Raw genomic sequence first — 25,660 nt, forward strand, 5'->3', positions numbered from 1 at the left:
ACCTATTATATTCTTCTCTTTCACTCTTATCAAGAGACTTCTTAATTCTTCACTTTCTGTCATAAGTATTCTCTGTGTATATGAGATTGTTATTTCTCCTAGCAACCTTAATTTTGGTTTTTGATTTATTCAACCTGGCATTTCACATATCGTACTCTGCATATCAATTAAATAAATAAATTGTTGTTATACATCAAGAGGAAGGGAGACCCATGCCGATGAGTTGTGAGACAGGATTTACTTGAGAAAGGTGGTTTGTCTTTACTGAGTTGTTGAATTGTTTGTTATGAGTTTACTTCTTGTAGTTTGAAAAAGAAGCTCAAGTTTTGTATTCATCACTTCTTTATGAAGACTTCATCTTCCTTTTACTGGGATTATCATTGAGCTTTCCTCAGAAATGTCCCCAAATCACTTTTCTTTTCCTCTGTTTCATTTACTTTCCAAGGTTTTCTGATTGGTATTGTACCATTTATATTTTAGTTTCTGTTTTGGGGAAAGGGAGCATTTTAATTCCACTTTTTTGATTTTTTAGTGTTTGCCCATTCTTTATTATCATGTTATTCTTGTTTTAAAGAAACAAAAACAATCCATGAATCTTTAAGGCATCTGTCAAATTCCCAGAGAAATGTGTTTTCATTGTTTTGTTTTTTTAAAGAATGTGATGCAGGAATGATGGTAGGAACAGGAAATGTACTTTTTTCTCTATCCTAGATAAAATTGTCCTTCATAAATCCATAATAGTTAATGATTTCTGAATAAGATTAGACCATTTTTGTTCTGAGTCACTATTGTGCTGTATTTATTTCTCATCCTTTTTATTAGTCTCCTTGGGTATGTGCCTGCAATTTCTAATGAAAGACCAAATAAAATGTCCTTCTAAGATTTTATTCAGTGGAGGGGAGAGAGAAAGAGAGAGACAGAGAGAGACAGAGACAGAGAGAGAGAGAGGGAGACAGGGAAGAGAGAAGAAAGGAGAAAGGAAGACAGAGAGAGAGAGACAGATACAGAGAGAATGTGTCACCTGTCCATTCTAAGAGCCCATGTTTGGAGTATGAAGCAGGAACTAGTCACAATCAGTTTTTTGTTTTTTTTTTTTAGGTAGGAATAGATGATCTCTGGGGTTCTGTGTTTCTCAACTAGAAAGTCTGAAGACCTCTTATCAGATTTCATCTGTGTTTCTTACTAACTTTGTGACGTTGTGGAAGTCACATAGTCTTATGAACCCAACTTTCCCTATTTGCAAAATGAGAGTAATAACCTTTGGCTTGCCTGCTTTCTGGCTTGTTATGAATAAATTCTGACTCTGCTGTTTGATCTAGGTAAATTTACCCCATGTTCTTCGGTCTCAGTTTCCCCAAATTTAAAATTCAAGGATTGAAATCAGTAGCCTCCAAGATAGCTTCCTTCTCTAAATCTATGATTCTGTAATCCAAAATATAAAGGCAGCATGGTGGGGAGGAGGTAGTGTGCTGGAGCTGGTATCAGGAAGCTCTGGGTTCAGATCCAATCACTGGCAGTGTGTAGCAGTTTGACCACAGCAGTTTCCTGAACTCCCTGGTACTTAGATTTCTCATTATAAAATGGAGAATGAGGATGAGGAGGAGGATCATGAATCAATAAATATTGATTTAGTGTGGACTATATACCAGACATTGTACTGAACACTGGGGATACAAAAACAAGCAAAGGATAGCAGTGATGATGATGATGACACCTCACTGAGTTGTTATGAGACTAAAATAAAAGAATGCATGTGAATCTTATATAAATTATACAAATGTCACTGGCTTTTATTAATATTCTTGCATAACTACATGTTTTTTATTATGAGATGCAGTATTGTATAGTAGAAGCAACATCGATTTGGTCAGAGACTTAGGTTTTAGCCCAAGCTCCTGTGTGTGTTGAATATATTTTAGTCAGGTCATTTCTTCAAGCCACAATTTACTTATCCATCATTTGGGGATAATAGTACTATGACAATACAAATTTATTTATTATATAAGCATTGCAACAGTATGATATAAGTATGTCATAAAATATGTAAATGATCATTATTACATTTTACATATATATACATATACAAAAAGTCTTTGTATAGCTTGCTTTGTTTCCATCTACAATATAGGCAAAAAGCAAAGGCCTTCTGCAAAAAAATTCTTAAACTTGTGGAATGTAGAAAGTGACTCAGAATTAGATTTTCTTTTTCCTTTTAGATTATATTGAATTCATCCCTTCTAGCCCTGCAAGGATTATTTAATCACTATAGGTTAAGGATGAAACATAACAAATTGTGATCAACTTTCCAGAATTACTAGAGAATATTGTTATATATATATACACACATACACACATATACATAATATGTTCTTTGTATATTTGATGTATATGTATACATATGTGTATATATATAAACACACAAAGAGATGGCTATATCTATATAATTCTCTGTGTGTGTGTGTGTGTGTGTGTGTGTGTGTGTGTGTGTGTATTTGAAAAGTCTCCATAATTAACATTTAGGAGATAAAAGCAAAGAACTCAGAAGGTAAATGGAAGCCTGTGGCAGATATAGTAATCAACACCAAGAGAATATTTTTTTCTATCTTTCAAGGTACTAGTACACTAGGACATTAGTATAGAGAATAATATTAATTGACACTAACAAAGGACTTTGAAGTTTGCAAAGTGCTTTTATATATGTTGCCTCATTTGTATCTCCCATTAACTCAGGCGAGACAAGTACTATTACACTCATTATGTATGTAAAAATGTAATAATCATTGCATTTACATATTTTATAACATTTTTATCCTAAAGCTTATGTAACAAATAAATTAGTATTGTCATAGTATAAGTACTATTATCCCCAAATGATGGTTAAGTAAATTGTGGCTTGAAGAAATGACCTGCCTAAAATATAGTCAACACACACAGGAGCTTGGGCTAAAACCTAACAGTCTGATCAAATCAATGTTGCTTCTACTACACAATACTGCTTTTCATGATAAAAACATCTTTTGAGGTTAAGGGACATATCATAAATTGCAGAGCTAGAAGAAATATCCCAGGCATATTTGGAATCGAGGTTTTCCTGATTCCAGATCCAGAATGAGATCTATTACCCCACAGTAAATTTAAGGAGCATGAAATTATATTAATAACTGATCTAAATTATTTAGATTTATTTATAAGATTATATTTTCATTGTATTTATATTTATTTTTCTTCTACATAGATATTCCATACTGCACCAGACCCAAATATTCCTCTTCCTCAACCTCAGTCCCGGTCAGGGTCCAGAAGGACAAGAGCCATTTGCCTCTCAACAGGCTCAAGAAAGCCCAGAGGGAGATATACCCCATGCTTGGCAGAACCAGACAGTAAGTATGGAATGACCTTTCAGAATGTTTCTACTTTTGTAGCCCATTCTTTCATGGATGTATGACTCTCCTGTCGGTGATTAGTGAGAGAGAAAATGTTCTTTCCCACTCTTAGACTCTCTCTTTTCTATTCTACATTTATAAAGTCCCTGTCAACATGTAGTATCAAGGTGTCAGTGACAAGCATATTAGACCAAATTCATTACCACTGCAAAGGGAAAAAAAAAAAAAACCCAGCCGTTCTTCTCAATACTCTTTCTTCTGTAGCTGTGATTAAGTACATTGGGTGCTTTCTCTGCAGCAGGTTTTGTCCTGGCGCACAAGTGGCTGCAAAAAAAGCCAAAGTGGATCTGACCGAAGCAGTCATTTTCCTTCCTTTTTTTACATTATGTTCTTAAAGCCTCATTTCTTGGATATCATAAAATGCTTAAAAAACACACAAACTCTTTTGAATACCATAGTATAGTGAGCCCAAGCACTAACGTGATTTAGGAAGGTAGCTTTAGACAGTACAAATATGTACTGTAAAATATAGTACAAAATATGTATGTAGTACAAAAACAAAACAAAACAAAAAATAATTGGAGAAGGGGATGCTGTTCTCATTTCATTTTAATCTTTGTTTTATGTCCTACTCTCTCCACTGCCAAGATGATAATTTTCTAGAGTTTTATAGAATGTTAGTATGGCACACTGGAACTAGTAGTCAGCATATTTGCCTTTAAGTTCATTATAATAAGACAATATGCCAGTAGCTAAATTATTTTGAGGCTCAAGTAATAATAATAATATGTGGATAACAATAGCTATTTATATATCTCCTTCAGGTTTGGAAAGGACTTTCTTCATACAAATCTTTTAGGATTTACATTTTGCAAAATTTAAGATGTTATTTTGGGCAATTAGGAGGCACAGTGGATAGAGTGCTGGACTTGAAGTCTGGAATACTCATCTTCCTAAATTTGAATCTGGCCTCAGATACTCATTAGCATTGTGACCCTAGGAAAGTCACTTCACTCTGCCTCAGTTTCCTCATTTGTAAAATGAGCTGGAGAAGGAAATGGCAAACCACTCCACTTTTCCTTGTCAAGAAAATCCTGAGAGGGGTCACAAAAAGTTGGGCAAGATTGAATATTAAACAGCAACAAAAGGTGCTATTTAAATGTGAATAATTATTATGGAAAGGCAGTGAAGTGTAGTGGACAGGCTATTCTTGGAGCCAAAAAGGTATGGGTTCAAGTCTTGTTTATGAAATAGCCTCCCCCTGTGACTAGGGGCAAAATTACTGAAACTCTCTCACTGCCTCCAGACAGTTTTCTTAAGATTATAAATTACAAACAAATTGCTGGTCTATGTCAATAGAGGGAGCTTTTATACATCCCTGAAATTCCCTATATCAATTATAGACACAATAATGTTAATGAATGCAATAGATACTTATTAAGTACTTAGTGTATTTAAGATACTATGCTAGTTGTTGAAGATACAAAAAAAGATGGCCCAGTTCATGCTATTAATGGGAGTCAAGGAGAAGGAGAGTGAAAAGGAGGAAATAGGAAAATATACAATATATACACATAAAAGTATGATGATAGGGAAAGGGAGAAATCCAGACAAAGTACTCTCAGAGCTTCAATTTTTTTCTTATCTTCCTGTAACATAAAAGAAAACTACAGTAAAATGTCTTTTGTGTTACAGAATTGTAAGCTACAGGAGATGAACTTGTCCTTTGTGAAGTTGGTACAGCTTTGAATTTGCCGGCTGATAGCTAATAGTGCTATTAAATGAAAAGGGATTCAGTTATATCATATCTTAATAATACCTTTTGGAATGGCAGGGGGATAAAGACAACAGCAACAACAACAAAAGATGTCATTAATCTATTTCTTTTGCCTCCCTATTCAATCACCAGGGAAACTCTTTTCTCATTGTTCAATTACTTTGGGGTCCTGCTGTCAGGGATAAATTTTGATGTTACTTTGTTTGGTTTTACGGTTCATAAATACTTGAGAAAATACACATGTGTGTTTGCATATACATATATGTACGCACATTCCTTTGTATATACATATATGTGCATCCACACATGTGTGCATGTATACGCATTTATGTCATAGAGGAAATGCAACCACCTATTCTAAATTTTTAAATATTCTTTCTATATTGAGGACTATCAACAACTACTGTAGGCCTAGAATTACAGTAATTGCAATAAACCTGTAGCATCAGCAAAAAAATATAAAGATTTAAGTAACTATTAACAGAATTGCCTTTTCTTACCCCCTACCACAGGTGATTCATATAGCAGCAGCCCGGATAGCACACCTATGGGCAGCATAGAATCACTCTCCTCTCACTCATCAGAACAAAATAGCACTACTAAATCAGCTTCTCAGCCACGGGAAAAATCTGGAGGCATCCCCTGGATTGCATCTCCACCACCTTCCAATGGACAGAAAAGCTCAGGTCTTTGGACAACTAGTCCAGAATCAAGTTCTAAAGAAGATGCATCCAAAACAGATGTGGAGTCTGATTGTCAGAGTGTTGCATCAGGGAACATTTCCCCATCAATAGATCTGGTTCAAAAGGGGACTTATGGACTCTCAGGACTGAAGAGATCTGCAGCTTCTTCCCTCAGATCAATCCCTGCAGCTGAAGGTAAGTACTTTCTCTTATAAATTGCTGGATTATTCAGCATGATTAAGCACAAAGAAAAGCTAAGGACTTAAGGGACTAATGATGCCTGTTAACTTTGCTCATGTACTTGCATTTATAAGGACTCTTTTACATTGTGACTTTGGGGCTAAATTTATTTGTCATGATGAAGTGATGCCATCTAAAAAATTGCTGTAGTTTGTGATCTCCCTCAGGATGATCTTCTGTGCACTGAACATTTTGTTCACTGAAACATTGCCATTTTGGTTAAAAAAAAATGTACATGTGCTATGATATTAACTTTATTTTGTCTTTATGATTTGGGGGATTTTCTTTATAGGAAACAAAAGCTACAGTGGATCCATTCAAAGCTTAACTTCCATAGATTCCAAAGAGACACCTAGAGCACCGCCAAATCCTGACCTTCCTCCAAAAATGTGTAGGAGATTGAGGTTAGAAACAACATCAAGCAATGGATATCAGCGACCTGGTTCAGTGTAAGTGATAAGGATCTTAGGATTCATTTTTAATTTTTAAATTTTCATTTTAATATTAAATACCCTAATTAGTTTAATAAGAACACTAGAAAACCTTGATATCTGATGTTATATCTAAGCTAAGTGAACTTGGACAAGCTACTTTCTCTTCTTGTAATCTACTATTGAATGGATTGAGTGATCTATTTCCCATCACAAGACTATTTTGGAAGCTTGTTTGGGATTAAAAATGGCTATGGCCCAGCAGGTGAAGTTTTGGAGTTGGAATAAAGTTTGTAAGGATTAATATACTGGGTTAACAGTTTCTGAGTTATATATGAGCTTTCTTCTGCATCAGTTCTCACACTGACAGAATCATAGAAATTAAATTTAGAATCAATATTATCAATGTAAGTGTGAGTAATAATATTCTGAAGGTCATGTTAGAATTGGAAGTTATAAGCCCATGTAATGGAACATTTTGAATTTCCAAAGACAGGAAATTTTTTCTATTCATGACCCCTTTTTTCCTGAAAAATTTCCTGAAAATTTGTTAAACAACCCTAAGTATAATAGAAAATACACACACAGACATTCATATATGAAATGCAAAATTCATATCAAATATTCAATGATAATAAATCATAATTTTGCAGTGCTCACATTGTTATACAACTCTGTATGTCATTGTGGCCCACAGTTTAAGAAGCTTTACCTTAGAAGAAAGGTATGAATTCAGGTAGACTAATAAATAACTACACAGTTTAGTAAGACCCTCTGATACTTAGATTTTTACTTTATAATTCTTACTTATAATATTTTATAATAGTCAATTATAGTATTATAATACAATAATTTATAATATCTACTTTATAATACAGTCAAAAGAGCTCTGCCTGGTTTTACTATTTATTACCTAAGTGACTGACAAGTCACTATAGGCAATTTGGGCCACAGTTAATGTTGGACCAAATGACCTCTGGGGTCTCTTTCACCTCTCAACCTATGATCTAAATCTATGATCCCATTTTAGTAGTCTGAGGAAAAAGATGATTTCAAGTTCTGTGTCCGGTGAATAGAACATGCCAAAAACATGCCATGTGAACATAAAAAAAGGCACACTGGTGCAGATCAATGGTCGATCTGGGCTAGAATTCTCTATCATTCAGCAATGCAGTAGGCCATTTTATAATATGTCATAGTTGTCTTGAAAGAGTCAGGATGTACCCTAAAACATTCCTAATTTAAATCTGTTATGATCACACTGTCAAAGTATTTTGTTCATAGCATCAGTGGATAAAATTCTTTAATTCATTCCTTTTAAAAATTGTTTTCATTACACCTATAAATATAGTTCTATTGGTTCTAAAATAAAACTATTGTATTATTAATTCTTTGAATATATGACTCTTTTTTGCAATTATATGCAAACAAAACATTTTTTTAATATTTTTTTTTATTTTGAGTTCCAAAGTAACTTCTCTTCCTAGTCCCCTCCTTGAAAAAAGCAATTTGCTATAAATTGTATGTGTACAGTCATGCATCCCCTAAATTATTAGCCATATTTCTGTTTAGCTATTTCCATTTTATTAACTATAACATTTCTACACTAGCTATAAGAGTAAACTTTTGGGAAAAACTAGACCATCATTAATTTAAAAAAAAAATTATATTCTCTTCTAATACTTACTTAGTTGCATTTGATCTGTAATTTCACTGGTTTTGTTCTGTCTCTAGTAATAAACATCACAAAGCCTCCATAACTTCTAATCTTTGATTTTTGTCCGTATTTTTTCATAAAAGATCTACCCAAAATGTTGAAAGCCTTCTTCTTAAAAAGGAAAAGCCTAAGAATTTCATTAAATATACTAATTCTACTGTCCTACTATTATCTTTCATTTTCATTACATGACCAAAACATTTGTGGTGGGATGGAGTACACAAATGGGATAGAAGCATAATTAGCAGGATTGGATAACTAATTGGATGTGACAAATGAGGGATACAGAAGTGTCAACTATAATTCCCAGATTTCACACATGGGAGACAAGATGCATGACATTATCACAAAAAGAAATATTAAAGAATGAATGAGAGCAAAATTAGAGAATGAAATAATAAGTTCCATTTTGGGTCATTAATATGTTTTGAATCAAGTTGGACATTTAATGGGAGTGTCTCAAAAGGCAGATAGACATGATAGTCCAGGATCAGGAGAGAGTTGAAGACTGAGAAAAATAGTTGAATTATTTGCATAGAGGTAGTATCTGAGAGACTCTGAGAGGCATTGAAATTGCCAGGGAAAGAGTAGGGAATGGGAAAATAAGCAAAACAAGGAGAATAGGAGCTGCTTGATAGTTGGAAAGAGAACCAAGAGAACATGTTGTCCCTAAAGCTAAGAGAGAAAGCAACAACTAACAGGGAGATGTGATCAAAACCAACAGAAACTTCAGAAGAGTTAAAAGGGTGAGGACTGAAAAGTGACCATTGGTTTTGTTAATTAGTGGATATGCCTTGACCCGAGAACATTTTCAATAGAAGAGTGGAGACTGTTCATCCTTTGTTTCCTTATCTCTAAAATGGGCATGATAATAATAGTACCCATCTTCCAGGATTGTTGTGAGCATAAAATAAGATATTTGTAATTTGTAAGACTTTGCAAACCTTAAAGCACTATTTAAATAACAGCAATGTTGATGATGAAGAAACCACAATACTTAAGTGGGCTATATAAATGAAAGACTGGCTTGCATGTTCTTCTCAGATGAAAGATTAGAGGGATGGGGAGAGTTGGTTTCATAGTGACAGCAAAAGCAACAAGAAGTTTCACTTCACAGAACATTTGTATATCTGAATTTGAAAAGGGAGATGATTGTAGCCTATGATTCAACATAAATTGCAAAGGAAAAAATAGAGAAATTTTAAAAATTTATGAAGTATAATGAAAAAAATGGGACAGTGGGGCAGCTAGCTGGCATAGTGTACAGAGAATTGATCCTAGTGTCAGGAGGACCTGAGTTCAAATTTGACCACAAATACTTAACACTTAACGGACAGGGTAAGTGACTGACTTGCCCAGAGTCATATAGCTAAGTATGAGGCTGGATTGAATTCAGGTAGGTCTTCCTGACTCCAAGCCCTGCTTTCTATAATATCGCATCACTTAGCTGTCACATTTGAGTTCCTTGAGATAAGGAACTGTCTTTTACCTTTCTTTATGTTTGTAGCACTAACACAATACCTACAATAGAAAAGATGCTTAATAAATGCTCAATGACTGACTAACCCACATGCTAATTATTTTAGTAAGTAATCAAAGATCTGATATTAAGGTCAACAACAATTAAATTAATGCAGTCCGTGGACCTGTATGTAAAAGTCTTCAATTTGTAGAACCTATCATCGTATCCTAGTATTATCTTTAGGAATCGAAACTCACCTCCATGGCAGAATGGTGTAGGAATTTTATCAAGAACTTTCTACTTGTAAAAATAAGTAATTGTCCTAGTTGTTTTTGCCGTGACCTTATTCTCATTTCTTTTCACTTTACCTCAGCTAAAATCATTATTTAAGTATTTAGAATCTATGCCATATTTAATAATTTAAAAAGTTAAATTTCATGAATTTGCTCATCCATCTCTCTCTCTCTGTAAATATCTCTGTGTGTGTGTGTGTGTGTGTGTGTGTGTGTGTGTGTGTGTGTAGTATGTGTATGACACACACATAACTGGATCTGGCATTAAAATTATTTTTAAAAATGTAAATAACAATTTGTGCTAAAAACATAGATTTAAAAGTAGTGCCTTCCACTTTGAACTTGAGTTCCTTCTACCCTCTGACTCCATAAGATCCAATAATTATTAAAGCCATTAAGCTTATTGATATTAATTTGGATTTTTTTTAATTTTTCCCCATCCTAGCACAATGTCTTATATATAATAGTAAATTAGTAAAGGGGAAGAAATGAATTAATTAATAAAGAATATGTTTTAAGGAGAAAGCATTTTCTTTATCATTCTGAATAGGTTTTGGAGAAAGGAAGAATGAAGTTAAAAGAAGAACCCTTGAAAGAAGCAAGCAAAAATAATAGAAAAATCATTTAAAAAACTAAAAGTCAAGACTATCAAAGAAAATAATGAGGAAAAAAAGTAAAGGAAGAAGGTTTTGCAGTACCAGATCTAAAAAGTCATCCCTAAATTGATAGGTGGTCAGAGAATATGAGTGGGAAAAGAAATTTATAGTAATGTGAAAAAATGCTCTCTTATTAATTAGAGAAATTCAAGTTTATACACCCTTGCAGTATCATTTTACACCTACCAGATCAATTGATAAAATGATAAAGGGGAATGTAACAAATATTGGAGAGAATGTGGAAAAATTAGGACACTAATTCATTGTTGGTAGAATTGTGAATTAATCCAATCATTTTGAAAAGCAATTTTAAATTATGCCCAAATAAGTGTTAAGCTATTTATACACTTTGACTCCCAGTAATACTACTGTCTGATCTATCCCCAAAGATGATTAGGGTTAAAAGAAAAGAATCTGTATGTTCTAAAATTGATATACTAATTCTCTTTATGGTAGCAAAGAACTTAAATTGCAGGGATGCCCATCAATTGGGCAACGACTAGAAGGGCTGTGGTATATTATTGCCATGTAATACTGCTGTCTATAAGAAATGATGAAGTCAGTGATTTTAGAAAATAAGTGGAAAAAGTTGCCTTAAAAAATAAAGAGCAAAATGAAAAGAACCAAGAGGACATTGAATAAAGTAACAGCAATATTTGAGCAAATAAGTTATTTTGACCATTATAAATACTCAAATGAACTTCAAAGGACATGTGAAAAAAAATGCATCCAGAGGAAAAAATGATAAAGAGAAATATGCATAGAATAATTTTACATTTATATGCCTATTTCTTTCTAATGGTAGTCATCTCTAGGTCAGAGGGAGTGAGGAAAGAAAAAAAGGAAAAATTTATATGATAATTTTGTTATATATTTGAAAAGAATAGGAAGTTGTGCATGGTAGATTTGCAGGTTCATATGTAATCTTTTTTTTTTAATTGTACTGCTATGAAAATGTTTGTTTTATTCCCTAAAAATAAAATGAAATTTTAAAAAAGAGTGAATGGTTCATAGCAACCCACTGTTCATCCCATAGACTGAAAAATTGGATTAAAATGTTATTTATAATTTATTAGCAATATGTTTCTCATTTATAAGACTGTTTTACTTGAAGTTTATGCTGCTCTGTTTACATTTTTGAATTCACAACAATTTTTTTAAATGATGCAACAGAAACATATGATGATCTTGAATGATTTCCTGGACAGATACTAAGGCACTTTGAAAAGCAAATTTAAAACATGTGTTTATGCTTCATTTTCAGAGTGGCAGCTAAAGCCCAGCTGTTTGAAAGTGCTGGTTCACTTAAGCAGGTTTCTGCTGGACGGTAAGTTCTCTAAAAAGTATATCTTATTACTAAGATGTTAATTAATTAAGAGAAGAACTTTAACAATACTGATTTGTTAAAATTATTAACTATTCACCTAATTGCTCTAACTCTGTTTATTCAGTGACAGAATATTGATGTCTAGATAATTCAAGTTTATTATTGAAAAATTAAATCATATATAATTAACTTTTAGTTCCTTAGTTCCTACATTTTAAAAATATTGCCCTGCTTTCTGTTCATCCTACATGACAGTCTATATCTTGATCCCTTTCCTTTTCATTGGTTGTCTCTATACTTTGAATACTGTCCTTCTATGTCTCCTTCCCTGACTTCTTTCATGATTCAGTGCAAATCTCACTTCCTGCAAGAAACCTTTCTTTGACTTTCCATTACTGGTGCCTTCCCTCTGAGATTATATAATTGTTTCCATAATCTCTCTCTCTCATTAGACCCTGAACTCCTTGAGGGTTGTGAGTGTGTTTTGTTCTTTCTTTATATCTCTGGCATTCAGCACAGTACCTATCATATATTAATAAATGTTATGTAGTAGAGTGATAGCCCTAAAGAAGGGCAGTGTCAAGATGTGTTCAAATTACTGAATAATTGCACTCATTTCACACACCAGCAAGGCTCTACTTAAGATTCTGCAAGCTAGGCTTTAGAAATATATGAACTGAGAATTAATAGAAGAGCAGGCTAATTTTCAAAGAAACATGAAAACTAGAGAGCAAATTGCCATTTGCTGGATTATGGAAATAGCAAAGAAGTTGTAAAATATATATATATATATACTTCTCCTTCACTGATTACACTAAAGCCTTTGTGTGTATCACATTTAAAAGTGGCATGTCTCAAAGAAATGGGACCAGATCATCTTACTTGTTTTCTGAGGAACATGTATTTGGACCAAGAAGCAACAATTAGAACTAAACATAGAACAGTGATTAGTTTAAGACTGGAAAAGAAAGTATGTGTATTGTTATCTTATTTATTTCATTTATATGTAGAGAACATCATGAGAAATGACAGGCTGAATGAATCAGAAGCCAGAATTAAGATTGCCAGGTGAAATATCAGCAATGATACAACTCTGATGGCAGAAAATAAAAAGGGATTAAGAAAGCTCTTGATGAGAGTGAAAGAGGAGTGTTTCAAAGATGGCTTGAAAAAAAAATATCTTGACAATGGCTCTCATCAATTTCTGACAAATAGAGGGAGAAGAAATGGAAGCAGTGTCAGATTTTTTTTTTACTTGGCCTCAAAAATCACAGCAAATTGTAACTGAACACTTGAAATTAAAGGATGCTTGCTCCTTGGAAGGAAAACTATACAAATTTGGACAACCTACTAAAAAGCAGAGATATTACCTTCCTGACAAAAGTCAATACAGTCAAGACTATGGTTTTTCCAGGAGCAAAAAGCGTATCACAGAACTAACAGTCTGAAATTGTAGTGCTGAGGATGACTTTTTGAGAGTCCCTTAGATAGCAAGGAGATCACATCAGTCAATACTTAAAGAAATTAATTGAAGTTGTTCAATAGAGAGTCAAATACAAATGCTGAAGCTTAAATACTTTGGCTATATAATAAGAAAGACGATGGAACTAAGTGGAAAAGGGCCTGATGTTGGAAAGGAAAGGAAAAATGGATAGGAAAGAGTGAGATGGATAGTATTATAGAAACAATGAACTTGAACGTGTACAGACTTTGAGAGAGTGGAGATTAGAAGGGCCTAACATACTATGATCCAGTGGATTTAGGAAAAGTTGGACATGACTAAAAATCAACAGCAATAACATGATTGAAGTAGAGAGATACATATCTATACAGCATCAATGGGGATGAGGTATTTCATATAAGTGCATTTTTTTGATAACTAGAACATTTTCTCTTAAATTTCATGTGTGTTTTTATACACACATGTATCTATGTAATATTTCACCCTTTTATGAAAAGATTTTTCTAAATATTATTGCACACTTAAACATGATATAAGACATTTTAAAACTTCTCAGAGTCATCTTTATTATCAATTATTATATTATGCCATTATTAAAATGATAAAATCCTGGATTTTTGCTGTTTTTCCTTGTATTCAATAGCTTAGTCTACTAATCTTTTTGAGTTCTTGTATCTTTTTTTTTTTGTCTTTTCTCTACTATTAAGCTGTTCATCACTTTTTATTCTTGCTGTCATTGCTTTTAATTCTAGAAACTCATTACAATCCTGTTCTTCCTTTCTAATATATGGGTTAGAAACCCAGTTGAATTACAATTGTAAATATTAGAGCCTGAACAATTCTCTTCTGATAAAGTGTGCATATCTGTTGTAAAAATGTTATTTCATTGATTTTTGTTACAGTTAATTTCTTAAGATTTCTTGCTAGGTTTTTGGCTGTGTTCTTGGTGTTTGAGATTGCCAGTTAGCTGAACTTAAATATAAGTATCATATTATTGTGTTATGTTTATAATTCAACATGATCCATTTCTATCTATCCATTAATATTTTCTTCCTTAACTTTGTCTTGGCTATGAACATAAATCCCTTCAGTGTCATCAATTGTGTTAAAATAATTTTTTCAGCCTATATAAAATCTTCTGAACTTGACTTGTCCTATGGAGCAATTTAATTGTGGAACATCCTGATTCTAATAACTGAGTATCTTCAAATATGAAAAATCTGTGATGATATCATTTGAAGTTCTTAACAGCTTGGGAGGAACCTTGACCTGCAATTTCGATTCAGCACTAGATGGCGATGTTTTATTAGTTTGTATTTACTGGAAACCTGGGTTTCTGCAAATGGGATATAGAATAATCATAGAAATGAGACAAAAGCTTTAAGAAAAATATTCTCTCAATTCATATAGTCAGACATAGAAATATAATATAATGGAGATTATTATGTTACATTTGGCTTTAAGCAAACAGCTGTGATTTGAGAAAAAGAATACTAGACTAAGAATTAGAGGAGACCCAAATTCTAGGTTTTTGTTCTACAACTCTAAATATTGGACATGTCACTTAACTACTCTGAGTATCAGTTTATATTTTGGAAATGTGACGCTATGACTGGATGGTCTCTGATATCCTTTCTAATTCTTAGATTCTATGATTTGCCTTAATATGCATTTATCTCCTAATTATATACTTTGGTACATAAGTAACTCTCTATACTATCTTCACAGTTTCTCATCTTATTCTATTCCTGTCCTGTAAATCTCCTTTAGTGATCTAACTTACCTGTTAAAAGCCTTCTTATAGTCCATTCCTTAAATATTTTGCACATACCTCTGTGATGCTTGAGTCCTTCATGTACTGCACTTTAATCTTGTTGCCTGACCGTCCAAGTTCCTCAGCCATGTTCAGGCATTTGAAAGGCAGAGAGATTTGACCTTTTCTTGATCTCATAGGGAAGAACTATAAAGAACAGAGTAAGTAGGGGAGTTTGCCAAGAGAAAAATTTAAGCTTGGTGTCAACTATAACAATTATAACTCTCCAAAAGTAAAAGGACTGCTTACCACTTTGGGAGATGGGTCTCTGTTTATTGGAGCTCTTCAAGCAAAGATTGGATGACTGGCTATGTGTTGCATGTGTTTAGTGAGTGTTTTTATATGGGAATGAATTAACTTACATGCCTTAGGACGTCTCTCCCAAGTCTGAAATTCAGGGTTTTGTATACCCTAAAATATGTATCCCATTTAATCAACCCTGAAAAATTGTTATCCCACTTGTACCTAAAGAACTTTAATAATAAGGATCTGTCAATCCCCTAAAGAAAGCTATTACAACCAGGACTATTTGGTTAACTTAGAAGGTAAACGGGAGTAACCAAAATTTTTGTTATTATTGAAGTTATGACTCTATATGTCCATGTCCTTCCAGATACATAATTATATTACATAGAAATTTTCCTTTTAAGAAAATATTAAGGAACACTAAGATTAATTTAGAGGGTTGATTAATACATATTGAATGCCTATGGAACAGTTTCTCACTTGACTCAATAATGGTGGACTAGGATTTCTATGAGGGAATTTTTAAGTGGAGGATAGTCTCTCAGTACTCAGATAGAAAAACAAACCAATTATCTTAGAAGCAGGTTTAAGCTCTTAGATTTTTGGACCTCCAGTCAGATTAAAAAAAATGTTTTATTCAACTGATGGCCCAGCTTCTAGTCTATCTACACTGCAACTCTTAAGATATGTATTTTTAGGTTGGTATTATAACATTTATTAAAATAATACTTTTGGTTAATAGAAACAGCAAAGAACCAAAAAATTAAAATACTATGTAATACTATGTAAAATCCCAACTAAAACCCATTGTGTCTAATGTATTCACTCATTATCTAACAATGATTATTATGTTATATTTGGCTTTAAGCAAACAGCTGTGATTTGAGAAAAAGAATACTAGACTAAGAATTAGAGGAGACCCAAAGCCCAAGAAAGATAACAGTCTCAATTTAATAAAGTATTACAAACCAATTGACAATTAAGTAATTACAGAGTTAAAATAAATAATAAGAGTTCATCTGGAAGAACAAAAGGTCAAGAATTTAAAGGGAATTAATGAAAAAAATTGCAAGTGAAGGTAGCATAGCTGTACCAGACTTAAGACTATATTAAAAAGTAGTGGTCATCAAAACCATTTGGTACTGGCTAAGAAATAAAATAATCAATTGTTGGAATAGTTTTGGTTTACAAGCAGTCAGTGGTAATAAAATCTAGTAACTGATAAACCCAAAGACTCAAACTTCTGTGATAAAAACCCATTATTTCACAAAAATTGCTGGGAAAATTGGAAATTAGTATGGCAAAAACTAGGCATTGACCAACATCTAATACCCTTTAACCAAAGTAAGATCAAAATGGGATTATAATTTAGGTATAAAGGATATTATAAGGAGAACAAGGGATAATCAAACTTTCAGATTTATGGAAAAGGAAGGAATTTCTGACCAAAGAAGATCTAGAAAACAACATAAAATGCAAAATGAATAATTTTAATTATATTAAATTTAAAAGGTTTTGTATAAACAAAATCAATGCAGACAAGATTAGAAGGGAAGAGAAAACTAGGAAAAAATCTTTACATCCAAGGGTTCTGATAAAGGCCTCATTTCTAAAATATATAGAGAATTAACTCAAATTTATAAGAATACAAGCCATTCTCCAATTGATAGTCAAATATATGAATAGATAAATTTTAGATGAAGCAATTAAACCATTTCTAGTTATATGATAAAAAATTCTTTAAATCACTATTGATCAGAAAAATTCAAATTAAGACAACTCTGAGGTACCATTACATAGTTCTCAGATTGGCTTAAATGAGGAAAAGATAATGACAAATGTTAGAGGGGCTATGGAAAAACTGAGACATTATTACATTGTTGGTGCGGTTGTGAATGGATCCAACTATTTTGGAAAGCAATTTGAAACTGTTCCCAAAGGGCTATAAAACTGTGCATACCCTTTGACCCAGCAATGTCTTTATTGGGCCTGTATCACAAAGAGATCATAAATAAGGGGAAAGGACCCACATGTGCAAAAGTGTTTGTAACAGCCCTTTTTGTAATTGCAAGGAAATGGAAACTGAGTGGATGCCTATCAGTTGGAGAATGGCTGAATAAGTTATAGTGTATGAGTGTAATGGAATATTATTATTCTACAAGAAAGAATCAGCAGGATGATTTCAGAAGGGTTTGATATATATATATCAGCTGTATGGTAGCCTGCACTCCCATCTACCTACTCTAAAAATTTTTCATAATAATGTCAGAAAAAAAAATTTAAGATATATATTGAAGGACAACTCAGTAGACTATCAGTCCACCTTTATAACATAATCTAGGAAATACACATTCTTTATCTTTGTGAATTCTAAAATTATCTCTTAATAATAGTCATAGATCTCATTGAGAGTATTCTAGAATATATGGTGCTTCAGGCCATCTACACAATCCCATTTGAATATAGAAGCATTTTGAGAATCCCTCACCATCATAAACAGAATTTTTTTTTCATTTGGATTGTTTTTAAAAAGTCTTCCATTATATTAGTAAATACCTTTAGTAACTTGTGGTGGTAATGATATCTTAACTTTTGCCCCTTTGCAAATTAGACTAATTTTTTCTTAAATTTTTTTGACCATTTGTTAATTAGAGAGTAGCTCTTATTTTTATAAATTTAAATGAGAACATATTAGAAAAACTTGGTGCAACGACTTTTTCTCCCAGTTAACTACATTGATTTTGTGCAAAAACTTTTAAAATTTTATGTAATCTGTGATCTTCTCTATTCAAGAATTATGAACACTTTTATCTCTCCTATAATTCCAAGTGGTAATTTCTTCTAAGCTCCTCATTTGTAATATGATCTAGGGATGTGTCATATATAATAGAGAAAATAGCCATTTCCCAACATGGGAGTTATAAAAACAGCTCCATGTAGTCTTATTGTATTAGCTTCTTGGAATAAAGGTCAAAATAATAACCAAATTAGAAGAAAAACTAAAATTTAGAACAGTTGCCATATGAGTGAGGCAAATCAACTTACCTATTAAACCTTTTGACATTGAAAAATCAGAAACAGATAAAAGGACAAACATTCACAAAGACTATTTCCTAAAACAATCAATACAACAACAACAACAACAAAAACTACAGGAGTCTAAAAGTCAACTCAGCCTCCAAAATCAGTCTTGACTTCTTTACCATCCATAGTGTCCTTTGGACACTTCAAATCTAGATATCTTTCCTAAAATATAGCACCTAAAACTAAGCATATTATACCCAGACTATCATCCCCCTAATCTTGAACATTATATTTCCTTTAATTTAGTGTTGCATCTTTTTTTTGCTTACCATATCTTATATCTATTAAAACTATCATATCCTTCAAAGAAGAGATATTAGGGACTTCCCCATGCCATTTTTGCAAAAGTGAGGGAACATGAGTGTTGAATATTTAACATAAATTCCAGATTTTATATTAAAATTTATTTCATTTTGTAATACTTTATATAAATTCATTATTATAAGGGAATGTTCTCTAGATAGTATTAGGAGAAGAGATGCAATAAATCTTTTGAAGATATACTTTAATCTAGCCATTCTTCATCTTTGACTCATGCAATAGATTTCTTTTTAAATTTAGTTTACTACTTTACATTTATTCTTTTAGCTGTATTCAAATTTTCTTTTTCGTTGTGGAAAAAAAGCCTGCCTTTGGTTTTGCTATATCCTCTAACCACCATATTTTGTATTTTTCCTTTATTACCTTCCTATCCACTCACCTATTAGTCTTCATCACTCTATGAAACTTTTTTCTTTAAGAAATCCATAAACAAAGTCTTTTCCCAGTACTCTTGATATTCTTGTATCTCATCCTTGGAGAAAACCATAGTGTGGTAAAAGAGCGGGAGAAATGGGGCCATAAGACCCAGCTTCAAATATTATCTCCATCACTTATTATCTATGGACAAGTCACTCAACCTCTCTGGGTCTCTATTTCTTCATATGTAAAATGAGACTGTTGAAGTAGATAATTTCTTGAGTCCCCTGTTAGCTACAAGTATATGACCATTCCATGACTTCTATAACAAAGATTTCTCTTGATAATCCTTTTTGTATGACAGTTTTTCTTGATCTCTTTCATTGGTTTCGTATCTTCTTGCCTCCTTACTATAGGTATAACCAAAGGCACTGTTCTTGACCATCTTTTCTCAATTTATACTCAAATTCAATGGATTCAACTATCATCTCCATAAAAATATTGCCAAACCTACAGATCTGATCCTAATCTCTTTCTTAAGCTCCAGTCTATCTCTACTTCCTACTGGACATAAACAACCCTTAGAACCTCAAACTCAGTTTACCAATACATAATATATTATATATATATATATATATATATATATATATACACATATATATATATATAATGCAAATAAATAAATATTTAAATATAAACAAACAAAACATAAAAAAATATAAATTCAAATTAATTTTAGTCCTTCCCTAAAACCATTTCTCCTCTCTACTTCTCTATTTCTTATGGTATTACCACTATCCCCCTAGGTTAATCTCACCGTCAGCTTTCATTCTTCTCAATATCCCACCTCTCACAATCAATCTATTGTTGTCTTGTTGGTTTTACTTTCACAGTATCTCCTGCAACTGTGTCCCTTTCCTTCCGATAGTATCTTTACCATCCTCTTCAAGCCCTCAACCTTTGAATACTTCTAATATAACAGTGTCCTAGCTTCACATCTTACTTCCATACTCTATTTTAACCTTTGCACAATTTCCAAAAAGATTTTCCTAATGTACTTATTCCCTATTATTCCCTGATCAGAATTTAATTCTCTGTTGCATGCAAAGTTAAATGCATATTTTAGGTTAATGTTTAAGATCATCAATATCTTACTTCCAGTACACATTTCCATCCTCATTTTTCATTAATCACATTAAGCATAATCAAAGTGTCTGCCCTCATCTCAGATTTATTATAATACTTTGTCTTGAATCTTTCCTTAATTAATGTTTTCTTTGCATAATTTTTGTTTGTTTACATTTTATATTTCCCCTAATAGTTTGTAAGCACCTTAAAGACTGAGTGTCTTTAAAAAAAAAAATTTATATCTCTCTGAAAGTGATAATGACACTTCGTACATAATTTGTACACATTTTATATTCTTGAATTAAACTGAAGCTTTTTATCTAAGCTAGTTTTCAGGACTCTCAATTGTTTATGGAAAGTTGCTATAAACCATAGTAGTCCAAATTATTGCAGCTGACTTTTATTTGGGGTATACAAAGTACTCTATGTGTGTTGTTACATTTGATCAAAACCCTCAGAATCAGATTGTTCAAATTTTGTTATTCTTACTGTGAGAATCAAAGTGCTGTGGTTCACAGAGTTTTAGTTATTTTCCTAAAGCTTTTCATTGATATAGATGCTGTGTGGGTGAATGGGCTCTCTACCACCATTGTCTGCAAGTGCCCACCTTTTATGTTTACATTCAATATTGCTGGGTTTTGAGGCCTGTCTGAGTGTTCAATGATCTAAACTTCTTTATTTTTTTCAAGAGTTTTGCAGTAGCTAAAAATCAAAGTGAAGAGAATCTTCTAACCTCACCATTCTGTTCCTTCTTCCCCCATTTCTGTTCTATTTAAATGGAACTGAACTAATTTCTCATGGTTGTTAGTAGTTTTTTTTCTATAAATGATAGTTGTTTACCAACTTATTTAGTTTCTAACACAACATAGATTGGATTACATGCTACATGACATTATATCCTATATGTTTCATGTCATCATTCTTGCTGAATGTTTATAAACTCCATAAAGGTAGAAACTGCATCTTTTGCTTCTTTGATTTCTACATACATCCAAAATACACAGCAGATTTCTTTAAGACATATGTTGAGGTGCATTTTACATATTTTTTGACTTGACATTTAAAAATCCTTTTAAAAAAATAGGTAAACCATTTTATGGCTATTGTGTTTGCATAGTCATAAAACTTTGTGGTCCATACCATTGTTCTGAGCATCCCTGGTTTATTAAGTGGTTGTAATTAAGTGATGTAAAAGGAAAATCAAAATAACTGGGACTTGTTGTGGCAGGCATTTTAAAATTCTCTTCAAATTAAGAAAAGTCTTGCAAATTTTGTATGCTGGCCAACTTATATTACCTGAGTTATTACTTAGTGGTGTGATAATAAATATTTAACAACTGATTGTGTGGGGAAAGGTTGGTAAGGAGAGAGAGAGAGAGCAAGGGAAGTGGAAAATGTATACAGGTTCAATTTTTAGGGTCAATCTCCATTATTAATATTTTTCTCCATCAATTTTGATAAATCTGGACAATTAACAAATTAACATCTGACTAGCATTTTTAAAAAGTGACTACACTTTTTAAAGTGTAATAAATGCTCACATTAAAATTTTAACTGTCAGCTCTTGCACTAGTTCAAGCTACCTCCAACACACCCTTGAGTTTACCCTTCATAAAATAAATTTGGAATTAAGACTAAAAAATGAAGTATAGATTATGTTGTAAGAAATCCTTTCTTATAGGTTACATATCTTTGAGAAAGAGAGAAAGAGAGAGAGAGAGAGCACTTTCAGAGCTTCCTTCTATGTATCAAGGATGTGCAAAGTATTTTTCAGAGGATATTACAGTCTTCCTAAGAGTCCAACAAGAGAGGATAACATTATTTTCTCATCCTCTTCAACAGACCAAAAGTAGTGACAGAAAGCATTAGCACTAGGGAAGAAAAGCTTCATCTTTATAAAAGTCTGCATTATTTCATATGAGATCTAACCAAAGCTAACACTTGTAACAGAAGATATTAGCAGGAGAAAATTACTGTCTTTCTGGTCTCAACCAGGAAATTTAAAGTCTTGGCAAATATTTTCTCTGACTATGCATATTTGAGACATTAGGGGGAAGCTGCATGTACATATGTGTATATACATTTATCTTCCCAATATGTCCTAAAACCATAGTTAGGTCATTTATTAAAAGTATGAAATACTCTAATGAAAATGGCTTCTGAGCAATTCATGAAAATAGTTAAATTTTTGTTTGTAATTGAAACTAAAATACATTATGGCTCTCCACTGTAATTTTTATAGCTGAACATTGGTTAACATGAATTTTTCATTTGTAACTATCTTTAGTGACTTTGTAGCACTGAAATTTAAAAGATTTTGTTGGCATTTAGTAAAAGGAAATTGTGTATTTTAAAATTTGAATGATCTCAGATGAAAAATTAGCTCTGAGAACCTCAGTTGAAAACCAGAACATCTTGTTGACTTTATTTTAAAAGTTGTCTTCTTTCTGTCCACAAAGTTAGGTGCCTTGTAAACTGTTAAACCACTTGATCTCATGATTCTTTTTATTTTCTACAAGTGCTTATATATGTGTGTGTAGTTTTATGCATGTGTGTATACACACACATACGTATCTTCTTCTACCAACATGTATATATGTAAAGGAAATTATTGTTTTACTATTATATTAATAACTAATTATTAAATTAGGATCCAGGCTTTTCTCCCTTATTTCCTCATGTAAGGCCCACCTCCTGTGAAAAGCCAGCCTTTAAAAGACATGACCAGTTGATGAGATTGTCCTGCCCCTCAAGGAACATGTTCTAATATCTTGGACAGGATCTCACCCAACTAAATCTTATTTTTGTTTAGATATAAACAGAACATAATCTTACCCTGAGGAGAAAAATCCCTGTCCTTGTATCCCTTCATTAGAGTTTAAGGTGACCCAGCTCATGAAGGAAAAAAAAAAAAAAAAAAACAGAAAAACCAGAGTACTCTGGATAGAGATTTTCATTTTGCTGGAAGTGACTGAATCTCATGATAAAGCTACATTGTCAGAAGGAAAAACCAAAGATTCTTAGCCCATTTCCTCATTATATGTCTGCCAATCAGGCTTGATTTTCAGTTGGCAAGGGACCCTTTCAAGGATTATTTGAGGCTTTCAGGTTCTCTTTTATTACCAAGAAAAACCACTAACCTGATTGCCAGCCACCCAGATTATCGAATTGATTTTTAATTAATCAGAAACACTGCATATCAGGGTTTTTCAAAATTCATCACAGATGTATAACTACACATACATATACACATATTTGTACAGTATGTATTTATATTGGGGAAGAGGCATCTTCTGGTATAGACCCATGATTTTTCCTATGTAAACATTTTCTCCATTTATAATAATAGCAAATAGTCTGTAAATTTTATTCTTAAAGAATTGTCTGGTTACTGAGATACTCAATAACTAACCCAAGTCACACAACTGTATGTTAGATATCAATGGTAGAACTTCCCTTCCTGACTATCAGCCCACCATCTACCATACCACGCTGTGTGTTATCATATAGGTATATGATATGTCTATACATATATCAGATAAATGATTATTTGGAGTAATAATAGTAGAGTCTGGCAAAACAATAACACATTTAAAATTGTTTTAAATGTAAATGCATTTAATGGACATTCTTTGATGTGCATCAACTTTTCTTCTTTTGTTTTAGCCAAGCTAAAGCTATGTATTCCTGTAAAGCTGAGCACAGTCATGAGCTCTCCTTCCCACAAGGGGCAATATTTTCCAATGGTAAGCAATGTTTTTAATTCTACTCACTTCAACAAATTTCCATTGAATTTATCTATTCATATATTTTTCCCACACTGCAAGCTCTAGGAGGGTAAAGTCCATGTCTGCAATAGTCTTTGCCTCTCCTCCTCTCTCTACCTGTGACTTACCTAGCCCAGTGCTCTACATACAAATAGATGATAGCTGATTGTTGACTTTGATGACTATTTTTAAGAGAAAAAATCTAAAGTGACAGAATAAAAAGGATACCGCATTGGGAGTCAGGAGACTTGATTTTAGTCCTGTCTCTGCTATTAATTAGATTTATGAGCTTGGGCAAATCACTTAACATCCCAACCCTAAGATTCAGTTTCTTCCTTAGGAAAGTGAAATTGGAAGATTCAATTTGGAGTGAAGCTTGTAATGGAGTGCTCATGAGACTTGCCATCGATTCTGTTATGCTGTTCAATACTTGTATAAGTGACTTCAATGAAGGCATAGATAATAATAGCTAGCATTTTATATAGCACTTTTTGTATCTCATATATATGGGTACATATATAATGTAGCAATATATATATATATGTATACATATATATAATACATTATATAATTATATAATAATTTAAATTATAAAAGGGATAAATAAGCACTAGGAATTTTAGCAAAAGCAGCAGAAATGGTGACATCTACTCCTTGCATCTTCTGACTTTTCTGCCATGCAAAGCCCACTCTGAAAGTCCCAATAGAGCAGATGCTATAGGGATCCACATACCCCCACACACCCATTTGCCCTTTATTAGTTCTTTTTTCGCCTTCTAGATAAAAACTGACCTTCCATCACCACTACTAAGGAAAAGAACCTTTATCCCCTCTTCACGCCAACCCTCTGTGAGGCAAGGGGCATATGGCCACTAATACTGCTTGAATAAGTAGGGAATCAACAAGTATAATTCTGTCAGTCAAAGAGAGGAGCAGAAGATCTTCCCATCTGGCCTGGTGCTACAGTCTCCAGCTATGTGGGCATTACTGTCTGACCTGTTGTCCTAAGGGCTACCACTTATAGCTGTATTCCTTTCTCTGTTTTTCCTTCCCATTAGAATGTAGTTCCTTGACAGATATCAAGGATGGTAGTCTCATTTTCTTAGTTGTATTTCCAATACTTAGCACAGTGCCTGGCACATGGTTAATACTTTAGAAATGCTTTTCCATTTATCCATTTGCTACCATTGAAGGAGAATAAAGTTAAGTAAGCCAATAGTCTATTCAAACAAGTTGCTTTTTTATAAAACGTGGGTTTAAAAAATCAACTTGACAAATTCTATGTGGAGAAAGGCTAACTAGTAACATATCTAAAAAGAGGTAGAAATTTTAAAGTACTGCTAGTTCAAGATTATTTAAAAAAAACATTTATTAAGTGTCTTCTGGTATCCTAGGCGCTATTATAGGCCCTGGGAACACAAAGACAGAACTGAAACAGTCTGTGCCCACAAGTAGGTTGTTTTATCAGAGGAAATTGTGTATGTATTAAATATCTCCATGAATATATATGAAT

At 32.8% G+C, this 25,660-nt stretch overlaps 1 protein-coding gene across 1 annotated transcript in view; it reads left to right on the forward strand.

Annotated features, from left to right (window-relative positions):
• The window catches only part of ARHGAP42 (Rho GTPase activating protein 42), a 405,542-nt gene that overhangs the window by 373,055 nt on the left and 6,827 nt on the right, over positions 1–25,660 (forward strand). Inside the window, exons 19-23 of the mRNA XM_051986849.1 lie at positions 3,236–3,380; positions 5,673–6,038; positions 6,376–6,532; positions 11,907–11,969; positions 24,047–24,126. Of these exons, the coding sequence (XP_051842809.1) occupies positions 3,236–3,380; positions 5,673–6,038; positions 6,376–6,532; positions 11,907–11,969; positions 24,047–24,126 (811 nt within the window). The remainder of the gene's footprint in view (positions 1–3,235; positions 3,381–5,672; positions 6,039–6,375; positions 6,533–11,906; positions 11,970–24,046; positions 24,127–25,660) is intronic.

This window comes from Antechinus flavipes, chromosome 3, assembly GCF_016432865.1.
Source record: "Antechinus flavipes isolate AdamAnt ecotype Samford, QLD, Australia chromosome 3, AdamAnt_v2, whole genome shotgun sequence".
Taxonomy (NCBI): domain Eukaryota; kingdom Metazoa; phylum Chordata; class Mammalia; order Dasyuromorphia; family Dasyuridae; genus Antechinus; species Antechinus flavipes.